Source organism: Triticum urartu, chromosome 7 (genome assembly GCF_003073215.2).
Source record: "Triticum urartu cultivar G1812 chromosome 7, Tu2.1, whole genome shotgun sequence".
Lineage (NCBI taxonomy): Eukaryota > Viridiplantae > Streptophyta > Magnoliopsida > Poales > Poaceae > Triticum > Triticum urartu.
Window position 1 is genome coordinate 139,549,466 of NC_053028.1, and position 12,511 is coordinate 139,561,976.

At 43.2% G+C, this 12,511-nt stretch overlaps 1 protein-coding gene and 1 long non-coding RNA gene across 3 annotated transcripts; both read right to left on the reverse strand.

The window, feature by feature from the left end:
- Positions 1-1,091: 1,091 nt before the first annotated feature.
- Positions 1,092-2,123, reverse strand: LOC125523751. The gene is made up of 2 exons (XR_007290365.1): positions 1,588-2,123; positions 1,092-1,506 (listed from the first exon to the last, which is right to left on the reverse strand). It is a non-coding gene; the product is annotated as an uncharacterized LOC125523751 (long non-coding RNA).
- Positions 2,124-2,757: 634 nt separating this feature from the next.
- Positions 2,758-12,483, reverse strand: LOC125525764 (ABC transporter G family member 48-like). 2 transcript variants are annotated; one of them, XM_048690773.1, is made up of 19 exons: positions 12,089-12,482; positions 11,803-11,885; positions 11,294-11,378; positions 10,905-11,195; positions 10,732-10,822; positions 9,731-10,631; positions 9,463-9,623; positions 9,236-9,339; positions 8,957-9,122; positions 8,750-8,863; positions 8,505-8,620; positions 8,038-8,370; positions 7,636-7,926; positions 4,988-5,071; positions 4,628-4,761; positions 4,262-4,489; positions 3,986-4,157; positions 3,327-3,581; positions 2,758-3,230 (listed from the first exon to the last, which is right to left on the reverse strand). In XM_048690773.1, the coding sequence occupies exons 1-19, from the start codon at positions 12,158-12,160 to the stop codon at positions 2,961-2,963; spliced, it is 3,951 nt and encodes a 1,316-aa protein (XP_048546730.1). In that variant the 5' UTR covers positions 12,161-12,482; the 3' UTR covers positions 2,758-2,960. The 2 variants fall into 2 exon arrangements, with proteins under 2 accessions (XP_048546730.1, XP_048546731.1); XM_048690774.1 differs by lacking the exon at positions 4,262-4,489 and having other exon boundaries at positions 12,089-12,483.
- Positions 12,484-12,511: the final 28 nt, after the last annotated feature.

Consider the following 12,511-nt stretch of genomic DNA (forward strand, 5'->3'; position numbering starts at 1 on the left):
TCGCTGTCGATTTCCGCAAGCACCAGCGTGGGACGCACCATCCGCCGGCGACGTGGAGCAGCACGCTGAACCTGAAGACGAAGTCCGTTCTAAAGGAGTGGGGAATGTCACACCTGCATCACCAGGAGATGATGCGGTGGACGCGTGATGGTGGGACCCCCTCTGCCATGTGGCATGGACCCAACTGTAAGGCAAAGTGGACAAGTGGAGCGCAGGTATATAGCCAATTGTAGGCCAGTAAGCAAGGCACGCAGTGTGTGTGATGTTATCTCTGAACTCTCTCACCCAACATGTACCTCCTCCCTTGGAAAGAAACCCCTTTCCCAAGTCTCAATCTCATCCCCTTTCCTCTCTTGGATTCGATCCTGTATTGATGAGTTTGTGACAAGTGTCCAGCTTGTTCTTCGTTGACGACAATCTCCGCTTGTTCAAGGTCACTGTTGAGCAAGCTAATCTTGTTTTTTTACCGTACCTGCTACGAGAAGCAGTAGAATTTCCTCTTGTTCAAGGTCACCGTTGAGAAAAGTAATGTAGGTTTTTTTTACTGTACCTGGTACGAGAAGCGGTACGAGCGAAGACACTCATACCGGATCTCGTCTTCTTTTCAAGAAAGTTCGGAGGCTTAGACACTGCTCTGATATGAGGAGCTACACGAGCATGGCTATGCGTGCTAGCCTTGTTATCTGTTTTGGGCATCTTTGAAATTTTTGCGTCGCTTTGGTACAAGGAGCAATACGAACGCGACTGCTTCTAACATCCCAACTTTCTGATACGACTGGCGGTATAAGCATGGCCACTCGTATCTCACGCCGTCTTCTTCTATGTTGCCTTTAGATAACCCGTTCTTTCCTTCCCATTCAAGCCCCACATGTTATCTTCTAAGGCATGTTTCTTCTACAAAACATGATCTCTTAGAACTTACTTCCTCCGTTTAAAAAAACGTATTTATATTATGGGACCGAGGGAGTATTAAACATCAAAGTGATTTATTGGTAACTAAAATTTATTATTTCCTTTCAGTCGATTACGTTTGGGACGAGTGAATTGCAAAAAACATCGACACTTCAGGCAAGGTTTGCAGGAACCATACATTTACAGAATTGTGCCAAAAAGCACTAATTTTTTTCATAATTTTTTTAAAAAAACACTAGTCGCTGGCTTAGGCCGTTTTGAGCACGATTATGACAGGTGGGTCCCGCCATAAAGGGTGACGTGGCAAAAAAATAGTCAATTACATCCCGCTACAATTTTATTTTGCAAAAGGACCCCTAAAAAAAGCAATCGGGTCCTCCAGTCCGGTGGTGGACGCCGACGGTCAATCCCTCCATGCGCGCGGTCGCCGCAACTGCTGTGCTCCTGTAGCGGGGCAGAGGGGTGATCTGGCGTGGTCGGGGACGGGCAAGACGGCATGTATCCGGCGGCGCTGTCGGTTAGGACGTTAGGGCAACGGAGCTCCGGCGGCAGCGGCTTGACCATCGTGCGGCCATGGATGAGCTCAATGGCGTGCTGCAGGAGAACGACGACGGCGGCAAGCATCAAATAGAGATGGGAGAGATAGGGGAGGGCACCGGCGGCTGCGGAGCTCACCTTCGAAGGTCGATGGGCTACACGGCAGCGAGGTGTAGGGGGAAGCGCGGTGGGGCCGTAGCTCATGGCCCGGAGGCCTCGGCCCGAACACCGGCGAGCTCGAGCGCCCCGGCGACGGCGGAGCTCATCGTCGAGGGTCCCCGTGCTGCGCCGCAACGAGGTGCAGGGGCAAGGGATGGAGCTGCAGGGGAGCCGCGGTGGAACTGCTGCTCGTGGCCAGGCGGCATCGGCCCGAACGTATGCGAGCTCGAGCGCGCCGGCGGTGGAGCTCGCCGCTACTCCTGGCCATCGTCTCTTTCCCCGTATGCGGTTGTGGAGCTCCCTACTCGTGTCCTTATCCTCTTTTTTTTAAAGATGACCTTATCCTCTCAGGCTCTTTTTCAAATCAGTCTCTGTTATTCTGTCTATTTGCGAACCGTTATGTTGTACCACGTCACCCCTTCCGGCGGGACCCATCTGTCATAATTGTGCTTAAAACGGCCTAAGCCGGTGACTAGTGTTTTTTGCAAAAGAAATTATGAAGAAAATTAGTGTGTTTTGGCACAAATCCGTAAATGTGTGGTTCCTGCAAATCTAGCCTAAAGTGTCGATGTTTTTTGCAATTCACTCCCTTTGAGACTATACTACACCGCTAACCTCCAATCCTGATATATGGAGCCTCATTGTCATGCTAATCCTATGGGTGTGGGAGGCAAGAAACACCAAGGTTTTTCGTGGGAAAGACATTCATTCGGTCATCTCCATAAATGTATGATTGATGATCTAGACCTCTGGACACATAAGAATTAGAAAAGACGGCATTCCTCTCCTCACACTTGCGCATTTCTATGTAATTCTCGTGAGCTTGTGTAATTGCTCTTGAACCGACTACCCTTTTGAGCAATATATTTAGCCTCAATTTAGGTGGGGGGACTCCACTCGGAGATTCCTCAAATTTTTTATTGATAGTCACTAATGCTCTAACCATTACAAGGTTCATGCACACGCTAACGGATGCCAACCATACACACACGAGCATGATCCTAATCCCATGCTAGAATTACGAAGACTGAAGATAAATCAGCTTTCAGTGAGAAAATAACAACATTTCACAGTTTTGAGACTTGAGGGTCAGGGATAACTAACATAGAGTTGATGACCAAATTAAACATAGACTTTGACAACGCCGAGGGACCAAAAAGAACTTTCCTATATTTATTTAATTTATTTAATATTATAATAGTAGAATCAGGTATATCACTACCAACTCTCGATTATATAACAATAGAGCTTATGTAGAGTCTCTGAATCCTACTGCTTGTACTATACATACATACATACATACATACATACATACACATTACTTCATTGCGGCAAAACGGATTGCACACTGCCTAACGTTTTTGGAAGTTTAAGAACTTGATGGAATAGCCGAAGACGAAGAAGATGACAATGATATAGGCAAAGTGGGCTAGGACAACATAGCCAAGGAAATCATGCCGCACGCCCAAATTATCCTCCAAGAATTGCTTCACCACCACAGGGCTCCCACCGGGGACTAGCAGAGAACCGCCATGGTCACCAAACTGCGATGCAACAACACCATAGATGGTCCAAGACACTGGGTTGGCCCAGTAGTACCACCTCCACCAAATCGGTATCGCCTGCAACAATAAAAACAACAACCATCCATCACAACAATCCTTAATCAACGAATTTGGTTAGTTGACACGTAACACGGTTAATCTTAGCTAGCTTACCGTTCTGACAACGAGGAACCCAGCAAACAGGTTCCAGAGAGGGAGTACAAAGGATACGAGTATGCTTGCAAGCATCGCAGACGGAGTCAATGACACCAACATCATGCCAAACAATGTGAAGTAGTTGAAGCTTGCAATAATGAAGAACATGAAATAGAAGAACTTGTCAACTTTCCAGTCATATCCAATCATCACATAGATGAGGATTGTGTATAAAATCCCTTGGAGGATGTTGTAGATGACCTCCATGCATGCCTGCACAAATAAAAAATGCACAATTTTAAGAATGGATGAATTTAAAACTTGTTCATATCTCAAATTTTCAGCAGACCACTTCAAAGAGGAGCTATACAAGGTTAAAATGGTTCACAAACAAAACCAAACCTTTCATCGTCTTTACTTTCTTAAAATCATCAATTTATTAATGTTATAAGTAGGCCGCTGTTAATTCCTTAGAAAAATCAAATTTTTCATCCTCCCTGATTTGGGGTTTCTAATTGTTCCTTAATTTTTAGGTAAGCGACAATCATAGCAACTTTGGAACTTGCAGTCCTTATATTTGGAATAGAATGTGCTCATACCTTCAGCTGGAACAAGATCAGTGCATCCAAACTATTAAATTTCAATAAAAATGAGTATCAAATTGATCAAGAAATTACCTGAGCTAATGCATAGGATAATGGAGAGTACATCCCTGCCGCCTTTTCATGATAGAAAACTGTTCTCTCAATTGACACAACAGGCTGAACGGTGAAGCAATTGGTAGCCCCAAGGAAGAAGACAGCAGCATAAGTGGCCCCAAGTAGATTGTACAAGTCTTGTTGCGATTCTCTAGCCAAAAATTAACCAGATGAGAAAATATTAGTGCCTCCATAGAGTTAAATTAATGTATCATCTTCTCAAGCCTCGACTATAGCAAGAAAATAGGATCATACATTTTTGTTCCTTTTTGCCAAAACACAGTGCCAAATACAAGACCATCGAGCAATGTCATAAGATAGCGCATGGCATTGTAGGGTGGATTCTTCCAATAAGATTTGTATTGCTTCCAGAAGTTTGCAACACATTGGTTGTAGAAATTTTGAGAATACTTTGTAGGAAATGAGAGATCCTGATAGCCTGGAGGGGGAACGCTCAATTCCTTAATAAGGTCTTGGTTTTTCCTGGCCATATTTAACAAATGTGAACTTGTGTGGATAGTATAAATGAAAACGACTGGCTTTTTGGCGCTTGTTTTAGTGAAAATAACAATAACTAGTTAATAATGGTCAAAGGTTATGTTCACGACTGGGGCTACTTACCTATGAAGAACGGAATTAGCATAAATTTCCGCAAAATCTATGCTCAAGTGAGCCTCAGCTAAAGTGGAGCTAACTTCCAGCATCCATGTTGCAGGATTATATCCTTTTGTGATCTTAGCCACGCCTGGAATTTCCTGCAATGCAATGAAAGCCTCATGGGTTAGTCGTACTTTTGCATATGTATGTTTGGTCTTTAATGACTTTTCTAAGCCCATTGATTTTCTAAGCCCATTGATCGTATTTGTCAGTAGGCTATCTGTCCAGCTGAAAACTAGTAAAATACTGGCTACCTCCAAACTTGATTAAATCAGTAAAATCTTGGCTGCCCTGAACTAAAACATGTAAGCAAAGGAAACTCACCTCGAAATATTCAATTAGTTTATCACAGTGACGACCAAGCTCACCAGCATAAATAACCCGCCCTCCTCTTTTCAAAAGCAGAAGCTAGAAAAGGAACCAGCTGTGAGTTATTTGCATTTCAAGAATATACATAAATATCGCTAACCAACAGTCAGGTTGAAGAATATTTATTCTACACCCCCCGATTTTTATATCACCTAAATTGTACCTTATGTCAAAAGTCATGAAGAACATAAGAAAGTGTATACCAGACACTAACGTGGAAAAACGTAATTCTACACCGATTAATTTCTGTGATTTTACATTGTTATCTTGCATTTCTTGCTCCAAAATTTGTGTTGTAAATCAACATCAATGTAAATATTTGTATATCAAAAGTCAATTCTGAATATAATGACATCAATAAAAACTCTGGGGGATGCAAGTATATATAATTATGTGTATTCTATTCTACCACAGGAAGTTATTACCATTTATTTTGGAGATGTACTGGAGGCACGGGAGGTTTCATGGCAGGAGGTTGGGGGATGGTAGCATGGGAGGATGACGGTCCATTCGTCAACATTTTGTGGCGAGGGAGGCTGGCACCCGGCTCGACTGTATCTGGCGGTGCAAGAGGCAAGAATACGGGTGCCACGAGGTGGCCCGCTTCCGATGGACGGTGGTGCAGAAGTCTACAGCACAGGGGGGGTGCGTGGATGGCGGCTCACTCGCTAGTGACTGTAGGAGCAGGGGAGGTGCAAATACACTTTCATGATGGGTTCTCGAGGTTCTAGGTCCAGTGATTAGGCGGCCGGACTTGCAGCGACGAGTTACTCTGCTGGATTTCCTGGAGTACATGACTAAATTACCGATGATAATGAGAAGTGCACTTCTCATAATGAATTATTTTGATGTACTTGTAGAGTGAACTTTATGTTTTTCAATACAGTGAATTGTGCGTAGTGAAGCTCTATATTCTTAATATAGTGAACAGCCGCATTTTACGAAGAGTGAACTTCTGTTTTTATCATTTTTATATACTGAACTGCCTCTTTTATATGGTTTTGCAGAATCAACTTGTGCCTTTTTTGTAGTGAACTGATATTTAGTAGTTTACAGGGCTAATTTTTCCTCTTTTTTAGTATATAGTGATTTTGAAAGTTGGTGTGATTTTCATAGTGAACTTCTGCATTTTATTTTGATTGTATAGTGATCTGCATTTTAGTTGCCAGAGTAAGCTCCTCTCTTCAGTTGTTTTACCTAGTGTACTTCCATAGTTGACAGGGTGAACTTCTATTTAATTTTTCCTTTTTGGAGAGTGAACTTCCTTTTTGTAGCATGAACTTGTGTCGTGCATATAGCGAACTTTTGGTTTTCCAAAGTATACTTAAAAGTTTATGATTTGTTTATCACTGAACTTTTTTTTGTAGTAATTATGGAAAGTGGACTTCTACCATTTGGTATAGAACAAAGCTTTGAACCTTTTTTTTTAATGTTGCAATTTAGTCAAGCTGACTTCTATGTTATATAGCACGAGTTTGCCAACTTTAATGGTGCAACTAATTTTCATATATACTAAATTGTGGACATTCTAAGGGTGTACCTCTAATGTTTGCAAATTCGAAGAAGACGGAGATAGAGGGGGGGGGGGGGGGGGGGGGGGGGGGGGGGGGGGAGCACGGCCGGCAGCCTCCTGACGACGTCGTGCCAGAGGACGAGAATCAGGGTGTTTAGAGGGCGGCACGTGATGCCTGAGGGGAGTTGGGTAGCCCATGATGGTGGAAAGGGATCTACTCCCGCCGTTCCTAAATATAAGTCTTTCTAGAGATTTCAATATGGACTACATACAGATGTATATAGACATAGTTTAGAGTGCAGATTCACTCATTTTGTTCCGTATGTAGTCCATATTGCAATCTCTAAAAAGACTTGTATTTAGGAACGGAGGGAGTACTATTTTAGAAGAGTGGCGAGTTAGCAGTAGGAAAGTGAGATGGTGGGGAGGTGGCAAACAACAGATGGTGGTGGGAGGCAGCAAGATGCATTGATGGGAAGTGAGCGATGGCGAGGCAGCGACAACGATGATTTGGTGGGGGGGGGGGGGGGGGGGGGGGGGGGGGGGGGGGCTGACGAGGGGAGGCAAACTCCGGTGGGAGGTGGCCAGAGATGGAGGTACCGCCCACTGAAGCAGAGAAGCGTTGGGTTTGCGTGGGAAGGCAGAGGACATATTGCAATGGGTGTGCCCTTTTAGAGGATGGTGTTGTAGAATAGCTTATTCTATACTCTATCATTTTCCTATACATGACTCATTTTCTGTACTCCTGGGGGTATGTACTCTCATATTTAAGACGCCTCTTACATGTATCTATTATACTTCTTAATATACCTCATTAACTTTTCTAAGATAACTTTCTAATATGCCTATCATCAGAGACCTTAGTTTTTACGATATACCCTTTTTACCTAAATATAATAAAATATATGCAGATAATACGAAGTATATGAACGTTATGAACTCACATGATTCATCTATATGGTGTACAGGGAGAAGGACTCCCATGTGTATGATGGTTTTCCGTATATATGTGTGCACGCACCCACACACACATATACATGAGAGAGGTGGGGGGGGGGGGGGGGGGGGGGGGGGGGAGGGAGGAGCGGACCTCATCAAAAGACTCAAATATATCGATGCTCGGTTGATGGATCGTGCAAACCACAGTACGCCCGGTGTTGACTGTATTTCTCACTGTCCGCATGACAATTGCTGCGGCTCTAGCATCAAGACCAGAAGTTGGCTCATCCATAAATATAATTGAAGGATTTGCTACCAGCTCCACGGCAATTGTCAGTCTCTTTCTTTGTTCAGTCGATAACCCGTCAACTCCAGGGAGACCAACCATAGCATTGCGCAGCACATCAAGTTCTACAAGGGTCATGACTTCCTCCACAAACATCTATGTTGGTGAAGATTAATTTCTTTAGTCACCAAAAATATATAATTTGAAGTTCCAAATATATAGAACATCACATGTTTACTTGAGTATGAAGTGGCTTGAAATATATACCTTTCTCGTAGCATCATCAACATCTGAGGAAAGACGCAGCCAGGCAGAGTAGAGAATGGATTCATATACTGTAACATTTGGTGAATGGATATCAATCTGTTCACAATAGCCACTAACGCGGGCAAAAGTTTCTTGTTTCTTAGGGTAACCAGAAAGGGTGATACTTCCTTCAATAGCTCCACTGGTTTTCCTTCCTGCCAGGACATCCATTAGAGTGGTCTTCCCAGCTCCACTCACACCAACTAGTGCAGTCAGAACTCCTGGCCTAAATGCACCAGTGATATCAGAGAGCAACTGGAGACGACTTTCTGTGAATCCTTGTTCCCTCATTTCCTGAAACACAAGACGACACATTTTAATGTTAGAACTAAGTTTTTTTTGTCCATATCAACAGATAAGTTTACCATACAAGTAACAAACTTGTGTCCTAATAAGATATGTGTGAGGAGGACGATAGGTAGGCTTACTGCAGGCATGTCGACCCAATAGTTTATATGGTTGAAGGAAAGTGAAAGAGGCTGGAAAGGCAAGGTAGTTCGTGATTGAGCTGGCCTATTTGTGGCTTCCTTAGCACCTGTAGCAACTGCAAGTGTAGATAGTGACTAATTAGTATTGTTATTAAGGCGTCAATCGACTTTATAAATACTTCATAAACTTGAGAATATTGTAGAGGCTGCAATAGTCTAAGATGGATACTTAAAGAAGACCTCACCCATAGGTATTGAAGATGGCATAGTAGATGACACACTGGCTTCTGCCATTTGCTCTTTGTTTGTGTCATTCTCATTCTCCACATCTGAAACTAGTGTGTTTGATCTACTACTAGCTGGAAGAAAACAGAGCATATGTAGTCTGTAAGTACCTTGCTCACTAAGGCATCAAACAATAATCTGAGCCAACAGAAAATAATGATACTCACGGCTCAAGTATGTTAGGGACAGAAGGTATAAGATGTTGAACAAAATAGTGAATCCTATAACGGCTCCTATGGAAAGCCAAAAGCCCCAGTCTCCAGTAAACAAGCCTCTGGATTTAAGAATAGCCTTTCCTACCGTTGGTGCATCAATAGTAGGATCATTGTTTGGCTGTAGTAAAAATGAAAGGCCTCGCATTAGTTGAGATGTTGCCACCTTTACATCACTATCCGAGTTTAAAGAAATCAAAGAAAAAATAATACAGTGTTCTGAGAAAAACTTACAGTGGCCCACCTACTGGCAAGGAATTCATTGACCGATATTGCATTCTGACTATACATCATGGGAGATGCCCAGTAAGCCCAGATCCACCATGGTCTGATGTCACCTGTCCACATCAAAATTACGGATGGAGAAGGTCACTTTGATCCATGCAAATGCCACATAGGTAGCTGATTTATCATGCCTAGATAGCGAAATATGAATGATTTTATCATTACAGTATGCTTACCTCTAGGGATGATAAATCCTCCAAATATGAAAATAATAAGTTGAACAAACATCCCAAAAGTGTTGGCAACAACCATTGATTTCAAAATAGCACCAAGAAATCGGAACAAAGCCATTGCCATTTGGTGAGTAACGAAGAAAGCTAAAAGCTGGCGAAAGAACCTATAACGAGTAGATAGATGAATAATGGAGTTATCAATTAAAAACTTTAAAAATGCAGAAAATAGAATGAGCACAAGTATTATTTATATACGGATATGGATGGATACCTTCCTGCAGAAGGTGCAAAGCCCATCACATAGTACGTGAGGACAACCCATACCCCAGCCTCCACAAATGAAACAGGAACTTTTAAGATGATGTTTGCCAGTCCAAAGGTCCATGGGGGGAAGAACAAGAAATCCCTTTGTTTGTAGAACGTAGGAAGGATTTTAATGGTTAGTTGTAGCTCAGAAAACCCATTAAACAAAATGGTGATTAAACTGAATGTCAGAGCTCCAAAGAATTTAGCACCGTCGGAAATCTGTCCATGGGGCATCTCTGTTCTGAGGAATACAGTCATGGCCATGAGCCCAAGGATGATCAACTGGCTGACCTTGAAGATGTAGATGAAGGAGTTGCGCTTCATCAATAGTTGTTCTCTCGACATCACTGCCTTGAATGACTCCCAGCTGGATTGCCCATACTTCGACGTGGTCAACGCGGCAGGATGGGTTTTGGATTTTTCAAAAGGAATCTGCAGCTCCTCCAGCATCTGCTGGCCTACATGGAATGACTTGTAATGTTCAGCAAACTCTAGGACTGGCACGTAACAATACTGCTCCTGGTCAAGATACCAGTATTGTTGCTGGTCTTTCTTGGAAGTGACCTCTTGAAGGAAGTCAGCAACTCCTTTCCTCTCCGGGCACCGGAAACCAGCAGATTCAAAAAATTCTAAGATGTTCTCGCGTGGCCCATGGTACACTATGTATCCTTCAGATAGCAGAATTATGTCATCAAACAAGTCATAGGTCTCTGGCGGTGGTTGTAGAAGGGAGATCATCACAGTATGATTCATCACATGGACCAATTGCCTTACATATTTTACAATCTGAAATGTGCTAGAGCTGTCCAAACCAGTGGAAATTTCATCCATGAACAAAGCCCTTGCAGGTCCTGTTAACATTTCCCCTGCCATCAACAGTGAATATTAGCATAACATTAATTGAGAATTTCGTTTCCACAATGAGTTGGGGGGTGGAGGTTATTCTATGTAGGTGTGCGTACATACCAGTTGTGACACGCTTCTTTTGCCCTCCAGAAATTCCTCTGGTCATCTCATCACCGACGATGTTATCGGCGCAAATGTCAAGCCCAAGCACCTAATGGGAGGTTTTTTTTAGACTCAGCATGCAATATTTTGCTAGAGACCTCCATGTAGTTCATAGAATAGTCAAAGCTCACCTTGAGAGTAAGATCAGTTATAATATTAGTCTCATGTCCTTGCACTGCAGTAGCTTTCATGTAAGCGTCGATCTCAGGATCTGGATTTATGCCTGCCTCGCGCTCCCTTGCAGTGAGCTCCGCAAGCATGTCATATCTGGCACCGATACCCAAGCATCGCCTGGAGAAATCTAATGTCTCTCTTACAGTCATCTCTGCATTGTGGAGATCATACTGACTGACATACGCACTGGTCCTCTCAGGGTAGAACTCGGAAAAAGTATGACCACAATATGTGATGCTGCCAGATACCTGAGTGTGTTGAAGTATCCAAAGAATGGTGATTATTTTTATCTTATATGGATATGATCATAATGCATAAGCAACAAATTAACAAGCTGAGTTAAAACCTTGAGGCTTTTATCAAGCTTCCCTGTAAGGGCTCGCATAAGTGTGCTCTTTCCTGAAGAAGGAGGTCCAAGAAGAAGAGTCATCCTGAAAACAATATGCATGTCGAAAACTTACTTTGCTTCAAAAGGTACAGTTGATCAGTCTATGCATTTTTCCTTTTTCTTTTTGAGTTTATATTTGAGGAAAGCCACATCTCAAAATAAAATAAAATTGAGGGAAGCCACTGTGTATTTTTTTCCTTTTGAGATTACATTTAGTGGAAAGCAACAAAACGAACCAGTTGCTTTTCCTGCAGGAAGGATGATTGCTACATACTGAAAACCGATCTTGGGGACTACCTGCTGTATCTAAAAACACCTAACTAGATGTAACGTAATAAATTGATATTGGCTCAGGATGTGCATGAGAGACATGTCAGGGAGATAATGAGCCAGCTACAGTTATTGTTCTTGCTCGCATAATAAAAGAAACAATTGCAGGAAGAAGAATGTGATGATTTGCTTCTTACCTGGATGGTTTGAGGATGCCATAGGCGTGTTTGAGTACGGTAGTGGTCCTCTTGTTTGAGGAGCCAAATCGTCCAATAAGACCCTGTCGTCGTCGTCATCGTGTAAACAAACCATCAAATTCAATTCATCCATGATGATGCATACATACACCTAATGTGAATAATGACGATGCATATACGCCTAATTGTATTATTATGGGTAGATCATACAAAATGTGAATAATCAATCAATGTTAGAAACAAGCAAGGAATTAGTTCATGATAGGGCAAGAAGCGCCTAATTGACCTCTGTTTCCTTCGCTGTGGTAAGGGTGACTTCACCACCTCCCGCATCACATAGCCACGACTTAGCTAGCATAGCACACGCCTTGGCCTCTTAAAGACATTTCGTCGAACACCTCCATGACGCTCGCCATTGGATCCAGCGCGCGTGTCCCATCTCCGCCGTCGAGGTCTCTGTTGCCCCTCTCCCCTGTCTCTTTATCGTGGTGTCCTCTCTCTCCCCGGTGCGTCGGCAGGTAGGCAAGGGCGGGCGTGGAGAACAGCTGCGGTGGTTGTACGGGTGTAGAAGGAGCAGCGGCGGCTGTGGAGCATCCGTATGCTCATCTGAATTACTTCTCCGAGCTGTGGCTCTACCTCTCCGTCCCTTATGTTTTTTTTTTGTTCTCTCAAACGCAGCTCCCCCCCCCCTCCCCCACCCCCCCACCCA